This window comes from Dioscorea cayenensis, chromosome 4 (genome assembly GCF_009730915.1).
Source record: "Dioscorea cayenensis subsp. rotundata cultivar TDr96_F1 chromosome 4, TDr96_F1_v2_PseudoChromosome.rev07_lg8_w22 25.fasta, whole genome shotgun sequence".
NCBI classification, from domain to species: Eukaryota; Viridiplantae; Streptophyta; class Magnoliopsida; order Dioscoreales; family Dioscoreaceae; genus Dioscorea; species Dioscorea cayenensis.
Genome location: NC_052474.1, coordinates 22,183,874 through 22,207,896, shown reverse-complemented (window position 1 = coordinate 22,207,896; position 24,023 = coordinate 22,183,874). Strand labels below are relative to the sequence as shown.

At 34.8% G+C, this 24,023-nt stretch overlaps 2 protein-coding genes and 1 non-coding gene across 7 annotated transcripts in view; 1 reads left to right on the top strand and 2 right to left on the bottom strand.

Moving 5' to 3' along the window:
- Positions 1-1,315: 1,315 nt before the first annotated feature.
- Positions 1,316-3,683, top strand: LOC120259198 (auxin efflux carrier component 5). Its single transcript, XM_039266755.1, has 5 exons — positions 1,316-2,164; positions 2,273-2,358; positions 2,474-2,631; positions 3,096-3,172; positions 3,264-3,683. The coding sequence occupies exons 1-5, from the start codon at positions 1,395-1,397 to the stop codon at positions 3,334-3,336; spliced, it is 1,164 nt and encodes a 387-aa protein (XP_039122689.1). The 5' UTR covers positions 1,316-1,394; the 3' UTR covers positions 3,337-3,683.
- A 557-nt stretch (positions 3,684-4,240) lies between these two features.
- The window catches only part of LOC120259439 (probable inactive ATP-dependent zinc metalloprotease FTSHI 5, chloroplastic), a 31,809-nt gene continuing 12,026 nt past the window's right edge, over positions 4,241-24,023 (bottom strand). The window contains exons 10-20 of one of the 5 annotated variants that reach the window (XM_039267040.1): positions 21,781-21,982; positions 20,751-20,879; positions 20,449-20,631; positions 15,343-15,462; positions 10,808-10,993; positions 10,618-10,692; positions 10,280-10,339; positions 9,983-10,090; positions 7,899-7,979; positions 5,240-5,420; positions 4,241-4,556 (exon numbers count right to left, since the gene is read on the bottom strand). In XM_039267040.1, the coding sequence (XP_039122974.1) occupies positions 5,349-5,420; positions 7,899-7,979; positions 9,983-10,090; positions 10,280-10,339; positions 10,618-10,692; positions 10,808-10,993; positions 15,343-15,462; positions 20,449-20,631; positions 20,751-20,879; positions 21,781-21,982 (1,216 nt within the window). In that variant the 3' untranslated portion in view covers positions 4,241-4,556; positions 5,240-5,348. The other 4 variants (XM_039267039.1, XM_039267042.1, XM_039267041.1 and 1 more) reach the window with 4 other exon arrangements.
- On the bottom strand, positions 18,071-18,177 carry LOC120259639. The gene has a single exon (XR_005536196.1). It is a non-coding gene; the product is annotated as a small nucleolar RNA R71 (small nucleolar RNA).

Sequence of the window (24,023 nt, the reverse complement as noted above, 5' to 3'; positions counted from 1 at the left end):
CAAGGTGTAGCATCAAAAGTCTAGAACAATCATGCAAGTAGAAGAATGAACAATTCTTGTATTGTTCCAACCATGGGGAGGGAATATATGATTGATTATTTGGAACTATTCCTTTAAAAGGGTTCTCTGCACATTGATAATTAATGTAAAAAATTTGTAGAGAAAAAGATGGCCACTTCTTTAATATAAATATGTTTACGTGTGTGTGTGTGTGTAATTTTCTGATGAAAAAGACTAAAAAAAGAATTTGATTCCTTTATTGTATTCTTGTTATCTACTGATGATTTTATGGTAGCTAGTTGAAGTGTATGGATGAATTTTGAACTTTTCGAAAACAAAAAGAATGGAAGAATATCAGGTTAGTCATATCCTTGGTCGACCCTTCATTTTATATATTAATATTTATTTCTATTTCATTACTTTCAAAATGTTTAATATAGTATAATATAGTTGTCATTTATTTAAGTATGATTTTGGTTACACAATATATAATTTTATGTCAATTTTCATCATTGAGATTTTGTAATGTTTGTATTTCATAAATTATTATTATTTAAAAACAAAAAAAACTAAAAACTAAAAACAAAATGCCATATATACACAACATTTCAAAAGTAGACATATGAATTGCCCCCGAAAATATATAGATTTATCCCACTTAATATAAATTGAAAAATTGAATGGTTAACAGATGAAGTGCTAGCTAGCTAACTCTCTCTCTATATATATATATATATTTAAAAGTAAATGTAGATAAATCACAGATTTATTGGCTAACTCTGTACTTGTAAAAAGTTTGATAATAGATGAAATTAGTGCGTACGTGGAGATCTTTAGAATGTGTAAATGAGCAAGAGGCGGACATCATCAGCTGCCATTAGGGAAAGCATGTATTCCATATTCTCCAAATCCGGTGCTTCTCCCGCCATTATTTTATACTGTCCATTAAAAATATATAAAAGAAACATTATAACAAAACGAAACAAAATAAAATAACATAAAATCTCCTAAACAAAACACGATCACCACCACCACCATGCCACCACCAACAACAACATGCACGGTGTAGTGTTTGGTGGTGTGGAATAAACCACTGAACATCATTCCTTTATTCCAAGTCTAATTAATTAGTACCATGCACTAATACTCTTCATATATGCACTCTAACGTAGACCAATATCCTTGCATTATCTATATATTTCATGCTAATTAATCATCCACATATTAGAACATAACGCCCTAATTAAACACGACACCACCACCACCATCTTATATAAACAAAGCACTAGTTTCACTACAAAATTATAACATCTATCTCTAGCTAGCTGCATCATATATATATATATATATAATATACATACATATATATATACGCTATTAATTATATCAATTTTATGATGATAGGGGTAGGAGAGATATACAAGGTGGTGGTGGCCGTGGCTCCACTTTACACAGCCCTTGGCCTCGGCTATGGCTCTGTCAGGTGGTGGCATATCTTCACACCAGAACAATGCGAGGCTATAAACCTTCTCGTCTCTTACTTCACCCTTCCCTTCTTCGTCTTTGAGTTCACCATCCACGCAGATCCTTTCTCGATGAATTACCAATTTATCTTGGCCGATGTCATCTCTAAGGTAGTAATAGTCTCCATTCTCTTTGCATGGGCTAAATGTAGCAGTAAAGGGAGCTATGGCTGGTCCATTACCACCTTCTCTTTGTCCACTCTCACAAACTCACTTGTTGTGGGGGTGCCCATGCTCAATGCCATGTATGGGCCCTCTGCTCAGGACCTTGTGGTGCAGTCCTCTATATTTCAGGGCATTGTTTGGCTTGTTCTCCTTCTCTTTGTCTTGGAATTTAGGAAGGTGAAGATCGGTATACCAACAAAACCCGGCGTTGTTTCTAATCAGTACTCTCATGTGGTTTCAATAGATATATCACCATCATCAAAGGATACTGCTGCTGCTGCTGCTGCTGCTGCTGCTGCTACTACTACTACTACCAATAATAATGATCAAAACACAAACAGTGTTGCTGATCATGAGCTTCTTATAGCAAAGCCTTCTTTTTGTTCTCTTATGAGGATTGTTTGGTTTAAGCTGGCCTTAAACCCTAATTCTTATGCAAGTATCATTGGCATCACTTGGGCTTTTATTTCTAATAGGTAGTAGCATACGTAGTTACGTTATTTAATTGCAAACATGCATGCATGCATATTTATCACTATATTCATACTGATTTATATTATATATATATATATATATATATATAGGTGGCACTTTGAGATGCCAAGCATTATGGAAGGTTCAATCTTGGTCATGTCTAAAGCTGGGACTGGCATGGCAATGTTTAGCATGGGTAAGAGAATTAACTAATCTTTAATTATATATACTTTAATCATATAATACTGTTGAAGCATATATACATATATCTAATTAATGAGTGTTGCTTATATATATATATATATATATAGGTTTGTTCATGGCGTTGCAAGAGAAGTTGGTCGCTTCTGGACCGAGCTTGATGGCGTTTGGCATGGTTATGAAGTTCATTGCTGGGCCAGCGGCCATGGCCATTGGAGCCATAGCCGTCGGTCTGCGTGGAGACGTACTACGGATTGCCATTATACAGGTTACGTCCATTAATTATTAGCTAAAATTCTTCGCTGATCTAACAAAAAGTGTATGTAGTTCATTTTAAGTTATTTCATATCAAAGGGTATTTATTTTAGTTCTCCAATTGAATATGAATTATTTAATATCTCTGTCAACTTAAGGGTCATTAGAAAGACTGTGATCATAGTGTTGACGTGGACACTGCGCACCAAAAATTTTGACATAAGGATTAAAAACGTACAGTAGTGATCAAGACAAGATAAATAACAATGCTAGCTTTTGACCATGTGTATCACTAGGTTAATTATTACCCACCATCCATAATTTTAAAATTTAATGGAATCACTGTTCGATTGATGGGAATTGAACACGTTTAAGAATCAAGAAACACTTTAATTATAAAGGTATTTTTACTTGACAATTTAATCTCTAGTGCATGCTTCCTTGATCATCACCAAACTGATTCTAATCTTTTTGCAGGCTGCATTGCCACAGTCCATAACCTCGTTCATTTTCGCAAGGGACTACGGATTGCACGCTGATGTGCTAAGCACAGCGTAAGTTTTTTTTTTTTTTAAATTGGTATTTTATATGGATAAATAATATTAAATAATATTAAATTTAATGGTTATCATTGGAATTTTGCAGGGTTATCTTTGGAATGCTGGTTTCATTACCAGTGTTGGTTGCATACTATTTCTTATTTGGCCTCATGAGCTAATCATTCACTAGTCTAATGCTCCAGGAAAGGAATTTGTTCTTTCTGAAAGCTATTGGGAACTCACTCTGTAGTCCATACAAATGATGCCACAGAAGTACTTGTTTCTACATTAATCCAACTTTGATATAGAATGCATCAGGCAAGCTAATTTAAGCTCTCGGAACTTTGCCCAGCTAAGTGGAAATTGGCATGCATATATAGGACAGATATGAATATATATATTTGTACAAGATTTCTTAACTATGTACATCCTCTTCCTAATTCATGTTTCCGTTTGTATTACTATAAACCATATACAGTACGTACACTCTCTGTGGTAAAAGATCAGCTTTAATTATCTTTTGAAAAACATTTACCCAGATTTTTTTTACTCTGTTTTAGCTTAAAAAAAAATAGTAACATAATTTAAAAAAAAAAGAAGCGATTATAAAATAGTGTTATTTAAAAAAAATATATATATTTTGACTCTTGAAACTTCCCGTACCTGCTCACTGTGCTATCATAGGGGTATGCAAAAAACATTCTCTTTTACTGAGAAGGGAAAAAAATAAAAAATAAAAAATACTCTCGGTGACCAAGCTTTTTTCCTTTATCTCTATCTATATAATGACACAAATATATATATATATATATACAGTAATACATATATGGAGTAATAACACATAAATATATCTATCTAGTCATATATTTTATGTATCAAAATGCCCTCAAACTACTAAAAACTAGCCGTTTTATAATTGCTTCATGACCCAAATATGCTTTTTAATTGTACATTTAAAAATGAATTAAAAAAAAAATAGAAAGGAAAACGGCCCTGCCAGGTCTGGCAAAGGGAGCCAGAAGAGCCAAAAGAACAAGGTTCGAGAAAAAAAACTTCTGATAAGATGCTCACAGGAAGCACCCAATAGACTATAGACCAGAAATAATGTGTAATTCAGAATTTGCTAATGCTCTGTTATTTCTCGGTTATTTCTTATAGCTGTAATCCTATCATAAGAGCTGGAAAGCAATTCTGACAATGTTTGATCCTTCCAGCGTGCCACTTGTATACATGAACTTACTACTCCCTATCAATAATATCAGATGCTAGTTTAACATCGCTATTCTATCTATCTGTGCGTGTGTAAACCAATACTGGAACCAAACTCCAAATGTTAAGATGTTTCAAGAGAGACGCGTGCCAGATCATCCATACGTTGAACCACATTCGTCCAGAGAAGCTACAAAACAGTTGCCAGATACATCGTTGAGTACCAAGTTTGAGTTATATCACAGTATATATATATATATATATATATAAATTTGTGGGGAGCACAAGGAATAGAATGCTGTCAGAAAGAACAAGACTCTGCTAGATTTTCCATCCTGTGCTCACACATGCATAACAAGATTTGACTTTAAGCACAATAGCAAGCTGTTCTCTAGCCTAATATTTGCAAACCAAAACCCTTTCATTGTTTTTTAAAAAAAAAATCTGCAAATAAAACGGAACCGCCTTTAACTGGGAATCCTTCAGAGTTCTTCAAACCATATGAATAGAATGCCATGGTAAATGAAAATGAAGTCCACTCAGATTGCTACTTCAAGCCAATCAAATTGATCTCCGTATCTTACAGTCAAAAAAAATCCTCGGAAATTTCATCAATAGGGCAATACTAGCATATCAGTGTTGGTGAGACTTGATAGTATTCCGACTGATCGGGGCTTGAGAAAAATGGACCATCCATCAAAACTTGCTACACAACTATTGGAAAACATGGTAAAAATTAGTGGAAAAGCAGTCATCGCTCTTGAAGCTGCCAGTGTTTATTTCCTTTCTGTCCGGAGACAGTTTATAAAGTAAATAATAAGAACACTGCATCTTTATGCAAAAGCTAGAGAACACTAAATCACATATATGTACCTTGAAAAAAAATATCTCAAGGGAAGCATCATTAGTCAGATTTCGATGAGAATAGGCACCGACTTTGTGTTGTAGGAGAGTTTGCTAAGAGAAAAACAGCGACTTTATGCTATGTTCCAGCACTCAAAAGGGATACCACTGATGCCTGAGCATCTTCATTGACGATGCTGCTAGAAGATAGCTGCAAGAAGATAGGCATTATTTGGTATGTTTCTCAAAAAATTATATAAGTTTTGACTGAGCTAGGTCAAATATGTGTGTGCGACTGAGCATGCACGCATGTTCAATTGAATGAAATTCTAACATCGCTCATAACAATGTCCAACAATTTATGCCGTTTGGCATGGCCATGAGTGTTGAATACAGGAAATTTTCAAAATCAACATATATGAGATATATCTGGATGCTCCATTCTTACAGCATTTGTGTAGTGTGTTGTATGGGGTATTTTTGTAGGGAATAACTTAGGTGAAGTTAGATAGGTGTAGTTAGTGTAGTTCACCATTGGATGTTTGACACGTGACATGAGATGAGTAATTTAAAAAAAAAAAATAAGGGCATTATAAGAAAGTTATTATATTTTTATATTTTTGGGACACATGTCACAATGTGAATGATGAACTACACTAACTACATCTATCTAACTTCACTTAAGCCATTCTCATTTTTGTACGGCCAGATGAAATTTTAACTCCCAGTAACAATGTCTCCCATTTATACTGTTTGGCATAGAGCAAAATTTTATCACAATGTGTATGCATAAAACTTTGAATTGAAGAAAATCATTGTTTTGAGCAAATATTACTAGTGTCAGATACAACAAAGTTACCAAATCAACATAGATGAGACAGGATGACATATCTGGATGTTTCATCCTTGTAGTGTGTGTGTGTGCGCGCGCATATGCGCCCACACAATTGTGTGCATGAGAGCATGTCTGTGTGCATGTGTAAGTTTCAACATCAGCATATATGAGACAAGATGACATATTTGAACCAAACAAGAACTTAACTTGCCTCATGACAATGTCTAAACCTAGAAACTTTGAATTGAAAGATGATATTGAGCACATACTAGAATTCTCTTCCAAAATAGGGATTAGAGCAAAAGTTATGTGGCAACTAAAAGTAAACTACTAACGACCAAGTGGCCTACTTAAATCCAAATCCTCGTTAGAACCCTTCACAAATTGTGAGAGTGAGTAGTAGTTGTATGCGAGTGGTCCCAGCGCCCATGTGCACGCGGGCCCCGCCCCTACTTGCTCTGCCGGACGCTCTTGCCTTTCTTAAAGATCTAGCCGTTGGGCATTCATTTCGGGAGAACTCGGGGGGAAGTCCCCCACTTCTGGTGTTTTTTTGTCCTGAAGTTGAAGAAGTGTCACTTTCTCCATTTTCAACTGCAGTGAATTTTGAACTGAACTCGCTTTTTACTTGAGTGGGGGAAGTGAGCCAATTTATAAAAACTCACTTCTTTTCATTTCCAAAGTCTTTTTTGAACTCATAAAACTCTACCTAGCACCTGAATTCTTCGGTTCTATTCTCACTTTTTGACAAATGAACATTAAAAGTACTAGAAGTGATATCATTTCTCCCCACTTTAGATCACTCCCTCCGAAATGAACCCCCCTTGTCTTAGCAAAAAAAAGTAAAAGTAAACTCTAATTGGCATGATATAATTTGAAGTCAATAGCATGTTTCACATTCTCAGGCCCAAATGAGATAAATCTTACGTTCTTCTCACACAGGACAATGAATGAGCCATTCTGGCCTTTTGCCAGATTACTTTCTGGACTCAGGCTGTGCTCAGGCCAGACACCTTCAAAAAATACTTAAGCCTGAACAGCCAGGAAAAAAATTCCAGAGGAGATCCTCTTAGAAATTATTATGAGCCCATCATACCATACATAAGTTGCTTTCAAATTAATAAATTAGAAGGTCACTACAAGTACTTATCCTGTAGTCTTACTAATTTCAAAGCAACTTATGTATTGCATGATAGACCTCCTCATAATTTTTTTTTATTTTTTATTTTTATTTTATTTTATAATAGGAGCTCCTCACAGATTGTTTGTCTGATCACCCAAAACACAGTTTGCCAGATATTTTGATAAAAGAAGTTGGAATTTTGGGTCAGGACAAACAATCCTGATCGAGAACCATTGCTTCTTACACTCTGTTCAAACAGATAGAAGTTCCTATTCACATTATCCATAAATCCTTATCAACCAATTGAGTCTCATTCCTGCAGAACTGCTCCTCCCAATACATGACAATATGCCAGTTAAAGATGAAATACACATTAACAAACTAATATCTATACTAATGGAAAACAAAGAATAGAAATGATAAATTATCACTCTGAGGAATTAGCAAGATGACACAGGACCAAAAGCAATCAAATTAAATAGCTACAGTTGTATTTTTCTAATTTACATAAATACAACAACAATAAAAGATGGGGCCACAAAATATGATATTAATGTGATTTGAACACTTTCTATAACATCTGATAAATGAAGAAAGATTCAACAAGCCCATCACAGAAATTTGGATCATGACTTCATGGGTAAATTTATCGCAGAGGTTTATGTAATCAATTATAAATCCATCATGTATACTAAGTCAATTTGAAGTGATGCAAAAGGAACAATGGTGGATACCTCCTTATGAAAAGGTTGAGACAGAAAGAATGGTTCTTGCTCCCGAGTACCTCCATATTCTTTAAAAATATTAAGCAAATCCTAGCATTAAATGCAGCAAGGTCAACGGATGGTGATAATCAATCTTCTTGACTAAATGCCAATAGAATATAAAATAACATCAAGACATAGTCAAACAGAACTTTAAAACAAGAAGTCCTCCAGCAAAGATGCTTGTCAAACCATGAAAGTAGGAAAAGATACATAGGACATGAAAACGTGTATGCAGGCGCACACACACAAAACAAAAACTTCTCAGAGATTAATGAGGTGTACAATATTATTCTTACATGCATATCATCAAAATTTTAAAGGCTGCAATTTTACATAATATTCAAACAAATTGCTTAGTTCTTGCATGTAAGGAACTATCATATGACAAAAAACATGATAATGTCAATTAATTGCAGCTGACATAAGTTATTGTCATTTCAATCATTAAGCATCCCACAAATAAAGAACTTTCACAAATTGGAGGCAAAGCTTACAAAAAGTCAAATTCACAAACATATTTACCTTGTCAATGAAGACACTAATTGAGTATTCCAACATTTTGATCATATTTCTATAACATCTGCTTTGTCATTTAATATATCAAAGACATGAAAATGAAAAGCTAAAATTCCTGAGCAATAGGACACCAAGAGAGAAACACAGTTAGTTTTAACTTTAAATCAGTAGAATATCCTTACAATTTAGATTAAAATTGGTTAAAAGCACCACACCTCAATTAAGATCATACCTTAACCCAATTGACAAGCTAGCACAAAATAAACTAAAAAAACAAACTAAGTTTTTCTTATTACTGTAGTCTTAGTCTGAATTGATGAGTTCTTTCCTCCAAAGTTTTCAGTTTCCTGAAAATGTACAATTTTTCAACTCAACAAAACTGAAATAAAAAAAACTAAATTGCTGATAACCAGAATGGTAAAAAAGGACCTCCACATATTGGACAAAATCTAAAATTATACTGATAAACATGCCTGACTTGCTTGATGCTTAAAACATTAAATAAAAATCTGTTTCTGACTTGCATTTTTCAAGCACAAAGAGGAAATGCATACACGTGCTTGCAATAAAACAAAGAATAAGTCAGACGGGAAGCCAATCTCCTTTCTATTAAATTATATTTTCCTTAAGTGGTTAAAATGTACATTTGTGCTTTACTGAATTCCCATAATTATCATCAAAGAACATTTGTTTCTGTTAAACTTTAAATTGCATCCTTTCAAGTCGAAGATGAGATTCACACATATCACATATGCACATAGAAAACTGAATCAAAATTAGAATTAAAAACAAGAATAAGATTAATTGGAAGAGAATCTCCTTTCTACTAAATCACACACTGCACAAGTGCTTAAAATAGGCATTTCTGCTTATTTCCACAACAGAAGCATATAGACTACTTCAGTCTTGCCTTCTACAACATATACCACCATTTTGATGTATCAGACCCATTTCACCTACAGTTTTGACATTTGAAGTTTTGAACCACTGTGTAGAAAAGTGTAAAAAAGTGTAACAATATCATCTAAACTGTAATTATAGAAGTTATAAGCATCATGCTGCATATATATGCTTCAACACATAACGAAGAATGAAAAAGCCCACTACCATGTTAACATTAACACACTTAGAATTATCATCGATCGACATGTGAGTTCAGCCATAATTGTGCATCTAATAAATAACCAGATCATATATAACAGGGCACACATTTTTTGTTTAGAGATTGTAAATCTATAATGGATATGTGTCAGCACTTGCCAGGTGACAATACTGAAGCAAGTTGTATGTTTCTGACAAAAGAAGTGTTAAAAAATGAACACTAAGGTGCTTCTAAGACAATGTAACTCAAGTTATAAGGCAAACAGTCAAAGGGTAAGCCTCTTCACAGAAATGACTTGAAAAGTATCTATTCCAAGTTTCATTAACAGTCTGAAGGCGAAGAGTTTGACTGAGTTTCAGCTAATTTTGAATGTTAAAATTTCAACATGCAGGATGTAAGCTAAGTAACATTGTGAACTGAAATCTCTACCAACCTCTCCGTTCAAGTTTTCAAACTCAAGCAACTGCTCCACAATAGTTTCAAGCACAAGCCGGTTTTTATCAAGCATTTCTTTTGCCTTGTCATACCCCAAGGCGTATATCTGGAAAAAAAAGCACCCATTCAAACTCGATGATTAATAACATGGTATCATTTAAAACCAAAAAAGACTTATCTTAACCTGCAATTACATTGGACAAATTCAAGAAGCCACAAACTAATGGATTTACATTTAATTTAAAATAATGAAAAAAAAAACATTGACCATAGTCTGCCAGACAACAGGATGTACCTTCTCAACTTTAGTAGCCATCTCCAACTCATGGTCCTTCCCCATACTCAGTGTTCCAAACTAAATTAAAGATGGATAAGGAAGATGTGATAAAAGCAAATAGCATATGAACTAGCCTACAAAGTCAATACGCTAATTTTCAAACAATAAAGGAAATTATATTTTAGAACTTGTGAGAGATGTACTATAAAATTGCAATCGGATCGCATGAGCTATATGATGATTGAAAGTTTTAAATCAAGGAAAATACTTCTCTCTCTATATATATATGAATTCAACCTCTCTCATTTTGACAGTTATTTTGGCTAAAACAAAGGCTTCTGGGAGTAGCTCAGTACCGCATTGTTAGTGATGTAAACAGCAGGACTGTCATCAGGACCCCATCCATATTGGATCACCATCCGAGTTGCAATCTGAAGTTAATGCACATAACATTCGTTATAAAGAATAAAGAGAGGAAAGATTATTTTAGAATATAACTTTCAAAAATACTACAATATATAGATAGAGGAAGTCATGGAAATCCACCTCCTGTGCCTGCTTTAGTTCAGATGAAGATAAGAAATTCTCTTCCCCGAAAGGAAGAAGCAATTGAGCGGCAACATAGGAACCAAAGCAAAATACAAGCTTCTTTTCAAGGTATGATCTAGATTCTAAATTGCCATTTACAGAACCTTCATTCTTTGCCTTGGTAATCTTTGTACATCCAATGCCCTGCAAGACAATTTAAGAAAATATATTCACCGAGAGACAGCTGTCTGGTGGACACTATTTCAAATGGAGTTTTGAGAAGCAAAACAGAGACAGAGCAAAAGATGAGGAATTCATAGACAAAAGCATCAGTTCCAAGTTTTTTTTTTCTTTCTCCAACACAACTTAAAAATATGTGTACATATATACAAAATTTATTATTGTGCAGTACATAGCTTTTCTTCCATGAGTTAGACATAATGCTTTGAAGTGGAGATTAGGAACATGCCAGTTACTTTCTACCCTTCATCTTGTTTTATGAAGTCTACCTGACAGCCGACCTTTTTTCTTCAATCTTCTTTTCCAATTAGTACCCAAGCTAATACCCATAACTCTAACCACACAACTCATACCATACATGGTCCTGACAAGTAGCCACCACTTTGACCCTCACCAAATAGCTGACCTTAAATATCCTTTTTCCAATCTGCAACTACCACTTCAATCAAGTGATTCTAATGCAAACTAACCTATAATCTCATAGCACCACTACCACTGTTGCAACTTAACATTCAAAACCGGCAGCGATTCACTGCCATCCAATCTCTTTGATTGGATTTGCATTAAAAAAGGATTATGATGAGAATAGGTGGAGATTCGAATTAATCCTGAAGAAGAACAAAGAACAGTACAAACAAAGAGGTGATTCCCACTTCCTTTATAGCTAAAGTAAAAATATATATCTACATAACGTCACAAAACATATACACAACTTCAACTTTATGCAAGCCTACACCAGAATAAAGTATGGAAATTAATCCATGCAAGATCTTTGCCCTTCAGTGATGACTTTTTTTTTTAACAAATCCATTCTAGGTATAAACCTTAAAGCAAAATGGAATTGTAATAAGTGGCTATAGCTATGCATAAACATTGTATGGAAGGTTTAATCAATGAGTCAAGCAGATATAAAGTACTAGATCATATATTCGTCAAAGGGCTCCCTTGTTCGCATCAGTAAAAGGCCAAGCTAAATAACAATACTTAAACTTGAAAGGAAGCATGTTTGGTTCAGAATTGATTCTCTCCATAAACTTAAAAGGGAAAAACATCCAAATAACCCTACTTAGCTTCAAATGAAAACCGAGACAAGACTCTTAACTCTGCAAATAAATCCAATAAATGAACCTAAATGCTAAATTGCTAATAAGATCAGATCAAGTATACCTCATAGAAGAAACATTAAATTGTTTAGGATAAGCCAAGGTCTTCTCAAATTTAAACTCTGTGTGAGAAATAACCTCATGTCTGTTTAGCAATCAGACAACAACTGTAAACCCCTACACTTTGGATTGTTTGATAATAACCTCAACATCTCCGCCACCCCCTGCTCAGGTAGTGACACAAGAAGGAGAACCCACAGGAAGAAGAGAGGTCTCTCTGTAAACTGGTTAGATCACATTAAATTTCAAGGGGTATACACACAAACCCAAAAGGGTCATTTAATATACCATTTCTTTTTATTCTCAGCCTTGCTAACTGAACCTTAACCATAGGGGTATACACACAAAATATGAGATTTATAGGAGTATACATGCAATTACATATTTCGGAGTACACACAATTTCAAATTTTCCAGGGGTATATATGCAAATGTCACTAATGAGAAATATTAATGTGTGGTGCATTCAAAAAAGAAATTATAAATGACATTATACAAAGGATGAGACATTTCAAAGAGATGTTACAAAGAAGAAAAGATGAAAGAAATAATATTTATACAGTGGCCCTTATGGTATATAAGAATATTTTTGATACATTTTAGGATGTAATTACCTTGGCAGAAACACGTAAATTGTAATAATGCAAAAACATTTTTAAAAACATGACTACATATTTTGCTGCATTGGAAAATCAGTTGCTCTTCAAGAAGCATGGCTTAATCATTAATTTTGTTTACTTTACTTTTCTGGTTACTCCAACTAAAAGTTTGGTTTAAGTTGACATTGTTTCACTCATGTTCAGATGTTCAGATTAAACAACCAAATAATTGAGTAGGCAGCTTGAAGTGAGAATTAAACTAAAATTATATTTTTGCATAGTAAATGGTGACTAAGCTATATAGTGATCATTCAAATTTTTCGCAAAAAATGAGATAACATGCTTCTATTAGAGATTACATACTTGCTTTGTATTTTATAGATATTGTCTAGATAAAAAAAAAGATCCTACAGTGTGAAGTTCTACCTTTATAATTCTATCCTTAATAAAATAGAAATATTTTAATCATAAATGTAAATTAATTATCTTCTGTTAATCCAATGTGCAATGCAAATTGCAAACACTGGCAAGACTTGCAATTTATTTATTCCTAATTTAACAACTTGTCAAAAGAGATTTGGTTCATTCATCAATTATTCAACCCTAAAATCCTAAAATAAGGGGTTAAGTGAATATATAGAAACAAAGAAACTTGGCTTTAAATAAATTAGAACTTTTAGCTATAAACAAGAGTCAATATATTCAACCAATCGCAGAATGAAAAAAAAAATCTGATCAAATAAAGTAGGTAAGGTTAGACAAGTGGAAACTCCAAGTAAGAGTTGAGTTCGTTACTTTCACAAATTATACAAAATTTCAAAACAAAAAGAATTAGTACTTCTTAAGACACTTTGGAAACTTTTCAAACTAAGATCTTTCTATGAAATCATGTTTCAAGTTGGCAACATTTCCTTCTAAGGGCATTGATAAGTACTAAAGTTATAATATATTTTTAATAGAATTAGGTTTCATTTCTTAGTTGATCATGCATCCTTCCCCATGTTTTTAATTGAAGTTTGCTTACTGCTCTTCAATGATTTGCATACAGATAAGTGGATTTTGACCTTTATTTGAGGAAAAAAAAAAAAAAAAAAAAAAAAATTTACCAGGCAATGAAAGAGAACAAAACAAGATCCAACAAAAAACACAGGTGGCTCCTGATAGCAGCCACACCCATGAACCACGGTGTAGAAATTCAAAAGACTCAAACCCTACGAGAAGCATAACCCATCCATGCTAGCTAACATGGCCATGTATTTTTGTTGTCATTTCAACTCTAATTTAGCCCTCCTCTGTATAAAGCCAAGATTTTTTTTTTTTTAGAGATCACACAGCTGCGGTGGCAAAAGTGAGTGCGTGTGTGTGGGGTGGGGGTGTTCTCTCCAAGACTTCTAAAGTTGAAGAACATAGCAAAAGGAGAGATATTAGGGATCAAGCAATGGTCTCCATCGATTGATAAGCAAGCCCAACACTGTTGTGAAGGATTTAAAGTTTACTCTTTTTCTTTCTTTTATTCTTGTTTGTCCAATATTTATTTTGAATATTATAGGTTGTAAACTAAACATGAGCTAGTAGATTTTTTTTTCTAGGATTGGTATTAGCCTAATGTTTAGGTAGTCGACTATGTATTGACTTTTATTTTCGTACTATATTTAATTATTCTTTGATTTGATTTTATGGTTGTTAATGCTTGTGAATTCGTTAGATCCCGTGTTTGCATAATTTTAGACATTGAAGGAAGAACCGAAAGGTGAACTAAGCTGTTGGAAACCTGGAATTAGAACCTAGAACCCTATTTATGACTTCTTGAGGAAAACTATATATCGCAAAGCTTAAAGGCTCCAATTAGTTTTAACTACCACAAAAGTAGGGAGTTAATCAAAATTAAATACATCCTTATATTCTAAAAGGAAATAACTAGTACTTTAGGATATTCCACTATCAAAGATAATTAAAATTAATCGAAAAGAGTTAGTACAACTCTTTTTATCTAACATTGTGGTGAACCCTAATCCTAGAAGCCTTTGCATCTAAATTTAATACCTCAGGCCATTGTTTGCTAGCTTTCGTTAGTTTAGCTTTTATTTGTCTTGTTTATTTTAATTTCTTTATTCGAACATTGATCTGTCTAGATAACCCACATTTGTAAGAAGTACTTAACAACATAGTCTTCGTGGGAATGATATTTTTATACTACTTGAATGATCAGTGCACTTGTGGCACACATCAGGCGTCCAACACACCAAATCTATAATATGCACATGTGGCAACCCATGTTTGCATCTCTAAAAGTTTTCAAGTGAAAATTTTCCATAAGTTGCATCACTAATCATCAGACGCACGCAAGGAAAGGTTGTCTATCCGAGTTTTCCACATGTCACACCACCTTAGGAACATTTTCATAAAAATAAAAAATAAAAAAATAATGATAACTTATGTTAGAAACTATAACTGAAAAAAAAAAATTCAGCAGCAAAAGCAATTGCATTTACCTATAACTGTCTTAATCAAAATAATAATTGACATAATAAAAAAAAGGTAATAAAACAAACCTCCCATGATAGTGGTTCAAGCCATATATTATCAACATGGTCATAATTTGGCAGAAGAAGAGCAATAAGACCACGGCCAGCCGCCCAGACAGCGTGGGGAAATTTCTTCTCCTTTGTCCACTAACAACAAGACCATTAGACAACACAATAACATAATTGTCAAAACAACAAAAATGAAATATGAAGAGAAGATTTATGACAAGAATATACCAGAGTTTAATATTCATGTTCAAGGACATTAAGTTTAGAGGAATTCAAACATGAACTTTGTAAATGTAAGTCAAATTGATAAGTGACTTACAGATCAGTTGATAAAAATGCCATGATAAAATTAATGAAACACTCTCTAATGACAAAAATAATAAGAAATGTCAGGATAAAAGAAAACTTTTTACCCTTGTACTGTCTCATACAGCTAAAAAATTGCATCAAGGTTAGTTTTAAAATTTATTTAATTTTATTAGTCTATCAGAAAAGTAGTTAAAATTAAACTGTCATAGAAATAAACTCATTAATAAAAAATGTGAGAGAAAATATGAGGATATTAATATTTCAAAATGAGATATTTGAGATTAGAGAAATCCGAGAGTTTAACCCTAAAACATAAACTTTGGTGCTAGACAAATGGTTTATGAGTGAAAGCACTGATTTCTGAGGTTACCATGTCATGATTCCAGATTCAAAATGGGGGTATAAAAGGTATCAAAATATAGATGGTTTGCTTCCTATCTTTCAGGAAAGAGAACTAAAATATGGAGCACCAAAACATCGATTTTGAAGTATAATTACCATATGGTAAAAATCATTATGAAATCTAGCTTAATGTTTAAAGATTTATTCAAACCATATTACCATCTCTCAACGGCAAATCCAAAAATTGTACAAATATGGAGTCAGCTATTCACAAACATTAAGAAAAACAACTCGGGTCAAGGTCTCATGTTGTTGCACATATAAATTGCATTATAAACATCATGCATTTAGCTAGTATTCATGCATTTTTCCTAGTTTTTATGGTCATTTTCCTTTCTCCTTGTACAATCTACTTTTTCTAGTTGTTTTCATTGTAGGAAGCTGGAATTGGCTGAGAAACCTGGAGACTGGGAAGAAACACAGCCTATCTGTGGTCTGCGAGAAGTACCTGTGGTCCATAAAGTGACTGGGGCCCAGCTTTTATCTTTTGGCTATAAAAAGGACCATAAAGGGGCTCTAGGAAAAGGAGGAAGGTCAGGAAAAGAGGCTGGCGGCTGGAAAGGCAGAAGGGGAAGCTTTGAAGACCTGGAAAAAGTTGAAGAAGGAAGGGAGAGCTGAAAATTGAGGATCAAACCCTGTGGACATCATAGGGAGTCCTCTCAGCTTGTTGTGCTGCTTTCTGCAGAATTACTATTCTTTCTATCTTTTTCTTTGTAACTGAGATGGTGTGTGAGTAGAACTTTTCTTAGGTTTGGGATTAACCCAAGGTGTTTTGTGTATGATGTGTTGATACATTTTGTATGGATCTTTTATGTTTAATGGTAGATTTCTTGAGTTGATTTCTGATTTGTGTCAAAGCTTGTGATTGTGAAAGCATCGCTTGCTATCTTAGAGATCTAGGTTGGCTGAGAGGTTAACTTGGGTCTTGGAACCTCTTTAATCACCCTGAATATACCAAAAGGTAATTCTTGAGGGTCTTTGCCTTAATCACTGTACTTAATCAGGTTTTAAAGAGGTTTATCTACCACGAAAGTAGGAGGTAGCCTAATCAAGATCTAACTTGTTATCTCTTGAAAGAGAGTGACAAGTAGTTTAGGATTAATGCCCTTCAAGAGATCTACCCAATTATAACCTAGATCCAACACATCGTTCATATTATACCTTGTGGTGAGTTCCCAAACCTAAGTTTATATTAGCCTGAAGTACGATCCGCAGCCCTGTGTCCCTTCAGCCCTGATTGTGTTTCATTCCTTGTTTCTTGTTGTTCTTAATTCTCATCTTTTTAATTGTCTAGATAACCTTTTGTTGCAATAGGTTGGTAATTACACTTGGTCCTCGTGGGATCGATACTTATTTACTACTTGGCAATAACCGTGCGTTTGCGGTTGTGCAACAAGTTCTTGGCGCCGTTGCCGGGGACTATAGTGTGATATTAATTGAATTGCAACCTGGTTAGACTAGGCATTTTATTCTCTGTTTTTCCCATTTAGTCCAACTCTTTTAACTTGTTTTCTTTGCAGGTCAATTCTCATTCTATGCAAAGAAATCGAAGTCTTGGAAGTCTGTTAGAACCTAATCAAGAATTTGAGAGGGATTTTCGACTTCAATATCAAAGGAAAGCTAAGCTTAAAGAGTCCTCACAAGCATCAAACATGGAGGATAATAGTAAAACTTTGAAGGAATTTGCAGCCCCGAGTGCTCAAGGATTGCATTCCAGCATTGCAATGCCACCGGTTGAAGCAAACAATTTTCAGCTGCAGCCAGCACTCATGTCATTAATTCAGCAGAATCAGTTTGGAGGTTCACCAGTAGAAGATCCACATCTCCATCTCTCGCTTTTTCTCGAATCATCGCGACACCGTTAAGCTCAATGGAGTCCCACGAATGCGCTTAGACTCGGACTTTTTCCATTCTCTTTACGGGACAAGGCTCGAGCTTGGTTACATTCACTACCCGAAGGCTCTATCAAAAACATGGGATCAATTGCTCCAAGTTTTTTTCTTTCTAAGTATTTCCCGCCAAGCAAAAAGCATCTCGACTATGGAACCAAATCACTGGTTTTTATCAAAAGGATGGTGAATCACTGTATGAAGCTTGGGATAGATTCAAGGAGCTTATGAGACTATGCCCACACCATGGCTTGGAGAAATGGCTGGTTGTGCAAACCTTCTACAGTGGATTAAACTATAACTCTCGCATTTCAGTTGATGTTGCATCAGGAGGAGCTTTGATGAACAAAAAAGTGGATGATGCCTATAATTTAATTGAAGACATGGCTCTCAACCATTGCCAATGGGCAAGTGAAAGAAGCACCGCTCCAAAACCTGCAGGAAGACATGAGGTGGAGACCTTAAACTTAATTGCAGCCAAGGTGGATGCTTTAACTCAAAAATTTGACAAACTGAATGCTCCAAGTGCCGCCAATGCTACATGTGAAATCTGTGGTTCCACAGGACATCTAGCTGTAAACTGTCAACTGATCGCATCCCCCTTTTCAGAACCATCAGTGGAGCAAATGAACTATCTCAATTTCAGTCAAAGACCCGTCAATGATCCATTCTCCAACACCTACAACCCTGGTTGGCGAAATCATCCTAATCTTTCCTACAAGAGCAATCAAACTCACTTTGATCAAAACCACAGCTCTAATGTCCCTAGACAGCCACCAGGATTCCAGCAGAGAATTTCCAATCCGCAACCTGTGCAGAAATCAAATTTGGAGGCTTTGCTAGAGAATTTTGTTGCAACACAAGCCAAGCAAAATGAAGAGTTCAAGCAACAAGGTCAAGTCATGAATGAAGCAATTCGGCAACTTACTTCTAAGGTTGATTCCTTGGCTACCCACAACAAAATGCTGGAAAATCAAATTGCTCAACAAGCTAGTTCTTCATCCAGACCCCCAGGGATGTTTCCAGGAAAACCAGAAATTAATCCAAGTGAGCATTGCAAAGCTATAACTCTAAGGAGTGGAAAACAATTGGAAGATCCGAAGTCAAAACAAGCTGAAAATGAAAACATTGGGGTGAATCCAGCTGAAAAAAATGATACACAACAGCAAACGGCTGAACACAACAGTGGAGATGCAGAAAAAGTTGATGAAACACCGAGGTATATACCCCCAAAGCCTTACATACCACCTGTGTCATTTCCACAAAGGTTAGCCAAGGCCAAGTTGGACAAGCAATTTGGAAAGTTTTTAGAAGTTCTCAAGAAGTTATACATCAACGTTCCTTTCACAGAAGCTTTGCAACAAATGCCATCATATGCGAAGTTTTTGAAGGATATTGTCTAAGAAAAGGAGATTAGAAGAGTATGAAACAGTGGCATTAACGGAGGAGTGCAGTGCATTAATCCAAAACAAATTGCCTCCAAAACTGAAGGACCCAGGCAGCTTCTCGATTCCATGTGAAATTGGGGCAGCAAGCTTTGAGAAGGCTCTATGTGATCTAGGTGCAAGTGTAAGCTTGATGCCTTTGTCAGTGTGCAACACATGTCTATCCAATTCCCTTTTCTATTACATTTCAACAACATATTGCTTCTTGTTTCATTTAGCCCTTCAGGTTTGCTGTTTTTCAGCAAAACCAACTTGAATCCCTTCATTTTCCTGTGCTACCGAATTGGCAGATTTCGTGTGGTGAGGGAGGTAGCAGAACAATCACACTCAAATCAGACCCAAACCCTAATCCTAATAAATCAAACCAGATTGCTAATCGGGCTTAAACCCTAGTCTTCAAAGAATTCAGCTGGGGCATCAACTGAATTTTTGGGTTATACAATGTAGAGTCATAAGACAGTTGGCCCAACAATTCAACCAACCAGCAAATCTCCATCTTAAATCAAATTCTCTCAATTGTCTGACAATTCAAGTCACAAGTGCATGTATGTATGAGTGTCTCTATGGGAAAAACAATTATAAACACTTATATCTCATGATCGTATCAGTTGAAACTATTCCATACTCAACTTTTCCCTTCTAGGCAATGCTCAAATCGAAATTATTGCTTTATATCCAAAATTTGGACTCTAAAGAATGACAATTTCCATATTAGCTAATGAAACATCTAATCACATAAAACATTAGAGACTTATTGGGATATTGGCACTATAGGGCATAGTGTTACTTAAATCAATGAAATTAGTTCTCAAATTGCCAATGTTTCTTGATAAGGTTCGATCACAGAATAGTTGGCATAGCTATATCCACTATAATGTCTCTATAGGTAGGCTAACTGGAAGATGCAGAGATCAGCCCTCAGCACTAGAGGACTACAATCATTGCATTGGCTAGGTTTTGAACTTGTCAAGATTATGAATTCAGCTTATTTATTTGGCTGGCATACAGTTACATCCAAAACCCACAAAGAAAAGGGAAGCCATGACATATAATTATGTACAGGGAGAAAAATTGCTTACATCCAATGGAGGACTTAACAGTTCAATCCCATTGCTAATCTGACCATAAGGCTCCATCAAATCAACCACTGACTGCAGATCTTCCGATGTTAATGTCAGCCCTAAATGATTAACAAGGCATTTGCTAATCATCTTCAATGGTTTTGTTCTCCTCAGCCATCTAGGGATGCTGTTGCTGAAACTCTGCAAGCACCATGTAAGAACCAGTTAGTTATTATCATGGAAAACTAAACTACCTCCAAAAAAAATATATGAAGGTTTTCAATTGAATCAAAATTTCCGTGTATTCAAAAGCTACATACTGCAAACCAGCCACAATAGCATATTAGTTCATCAGTGTCAAGAAATTTGCTCCTAAAGGCACTCCCTTCCAATGCAAGAGGAACAAGTTTCAACTCTACAGGCCTCAGCAATGCTGTCTTCTCAGCAACCTGAAGATGACTTGATTACATTAACATAAGCGGTATGGGAACAATAAAATAAGTAAAACTAACAACCAATTACACTAACATGGCATAAACTACAATGGAATAATAAACAAACATGCAAAAATGGAAATTCCCTCTAGCCTTTCATGCATTATAAAGAATGAGACATTACACATGCATCTTGGCCTAGTGACTCTAGCTGTGATATATATATATATATATATAGGCCTTTTAAAGTGTGTAATAGATAACATTTCCAACTAATAACACATGATTGGCTTAGCTAGTTTTTCCTTTTGAGATATCTAATAGACAACAATCATCAACTATTAATACATTAATTGGCATCCCCAACAGAAAATTTTAGCATAACTTACTCACCAACTGTGTTATTCTTAATCGTAACTACATTAAAATGATGTAAAACCACAAAAAGCCAAACATCCTTTTAGTCTCTCATGCAAAATAAAGGATGAAAGATTACTCCGGTAACCAGCCCTGGTAACTCTAGCAGTAATCATACTGAGCAATTTTATTTTTGAGGCACCTAATAGCCAACGACACCCACCTAGCGATACATTAATCAGTAACCCTAATGATAAATTTTTGTGTAACTGATTCACCAAGCATACTGCTTTTACATGTAACACTGTTATTACTAGAAATTAGTTCCTATGACAAAATACCAGGCATAAAGTATGGTCATTCAATATAGTCTATACAGAAAGATGAAATAATACTCACCACCATTCACCATGCAAGGATGAGCATAGATATCATGTGGAGTTAGAATGATTACTGAATATTCAATGCAAAAATACATAACAAATTGTCTGCACCAATTATGGCGAACAAGCATCAAAACCAGATGATAAAAGCCTATGCATAGCCATTAAGTGATCACCTTCTTCCAATCTACAAAATCAATTAACTCTTCATCCATTGTATCTCTTGCTGCTATTTGTAATATCTTTTCCCTTTCCAACTGAGTTGGTCTTTGAAGATGCAACACTCTGTCCATGCGACCAGGCCTTTGCAGCGCCTCGTCAATTTGTTTGAGGTTCCTGGTAGTTGCCATTAAAACAACGCCAGTTTGGTTTTCAAACCTGAAAAGAGAAAAAGAAAAAAAAATATTTTGAAGAAAACGTAATTTCCAATTTAAATATGACTTGCAGATGTCCCAAGATGAATATGCAGGAATGTTAACGGCCACAATATTGGTTATCATACCTGCTAATTTGATAGGTTTAAGCTTAAAATAATGTGTGTAAATCTCAGCATGAGAAAAAATGTGGAAGACTCTTCATTAACCCTGTACCCATCACCACCTACCTCTATGCAATACCTTGCAATAACAGCCATGGTTTAGGAAGTAAATTTTGATACGTGGGAAATTCACTGGTTATGATCTTATTTGAGATGTTGATAAGTGTTTGAATATACATATTTTCTATCATTATTTGAAGCACTTTGCATACACATTTAGTGAATTTGGACTCATATGGGCCTTAAGTAGTTACTATTTTATATTAGGCCAGTATTTGGACATCTAGAGCAAAAGGAGTCAATTCAAGGTGTTTTGAAAGAATTCTATACAAGATTTGGACTTTCCAAAGAGTAACACGCCTGAACACACAACATGCACATAGACGTGTGGGCCCTTACAATAGGACTTTTCAGTGCTAAGTGTGAATCACCTGGGAGCCACATAAGCAAAAACACAGCCCTTTGTTAGACTGCGTGAATGCACACGCCCAGCCACATGCCCATGTAGATTGTGGAAGATTTCAGTTCTATATTAGGCTTTGTGCTGCACAAGGCCTGGTACACAACAGTGTATGATCCCGTGTCTGGCCTAGATTCTCAACTATAAAAGGGCCAACACTAGGGTTTTATGGAAGCTTTTTGGGAGGATATTGAAAAAATCTTTTCCAAATTAGGACGGAATACAAAGCCACCTTTGATTGAGACCATGAACTAGTAATCAAATCTTTTCCAAATCTTTTCCAAACTAAACTTTTTTAAGTGCTTGGGAATACAAAGCCACCTTTTTTAAGTGCTTGATTGATAGTCTAGATAATAGAAGAATGACTACTACTAGTACTTCCAATTCTCGTGGAATCGATTAATTCTAAAAGCCACCTTTGATTGATAGTCTAGATAATATAGAGTGACTACTACTAGTACTTCCAATTCTTGTGGGATCGACAACCTTGTTTTTTAGTATAATGTATTACTCAATCAACACGTGCACTTGCGTTAGTGGTATATAGAAGAAAACATATAGCACAATTAGATGCGTAGAGAAAACTGAATTTTAATTCCCCTACCTTTAAAGAGCAGAGACTTCTAAGAATATTATATTAGGCATCTACTCCCTACTTCCAATTCTCGTGGAATCGATTAATTCTAAAAGCCACCTTTGATTGATAGTCTAGATAATATAGAGTGACTACTACTAGTACTTCCAATTCTTGTGGGATCGACAACCTTGTTTTTTAGTATAATGTATTACTCAATCGACATGTGCACTTGCGTTAGCGATATAGAAGAAAACACATAGCACAATCAGATGTGTAGAGAAAACTGAATTTTAATTCCCTACCTTTAAAGAGTAGAGACTTCTAAGAATATATATTAGGCATATACTCCCTACAGTCCTTTTACTTGTCCCATTCTAAAAGCTTCCTTTGGTCCTTTTTACATGTCCATTTAGAAAATCTATGAGGTGTAAAATAGTTTTTTTTCCAACTTTACCCTTTATCTTTTATATACTCCTACATTTTCCAAACTTTCTGGAAAACTAAAACACTCTGTTGAGAGAGAAAATAAAAGATACAATTAAATTATAAAGAGAAATTAATGAAATCTTGATGGGTTTTTAAATGTAGTAGTTTTGGAAAGTTGATACATTTTTTCATAAATTTAAGACAGCAACTAATTTTAACCAATTTTTTTAATGAGTGTAAATTGGTTAAGATGGGCATGTAAATAGGACCCGAGGGAGTATCATTGATAAGGTGAGCAATAAAAAATATAAAACAAACTAAATTAGACTTGTTATAAGAACCAAAACTACAGAACAAATCAATGTATCAACCTCTAGTTGCACTTCACGAAAAACCAATTGGACTACATTAGTTCAGC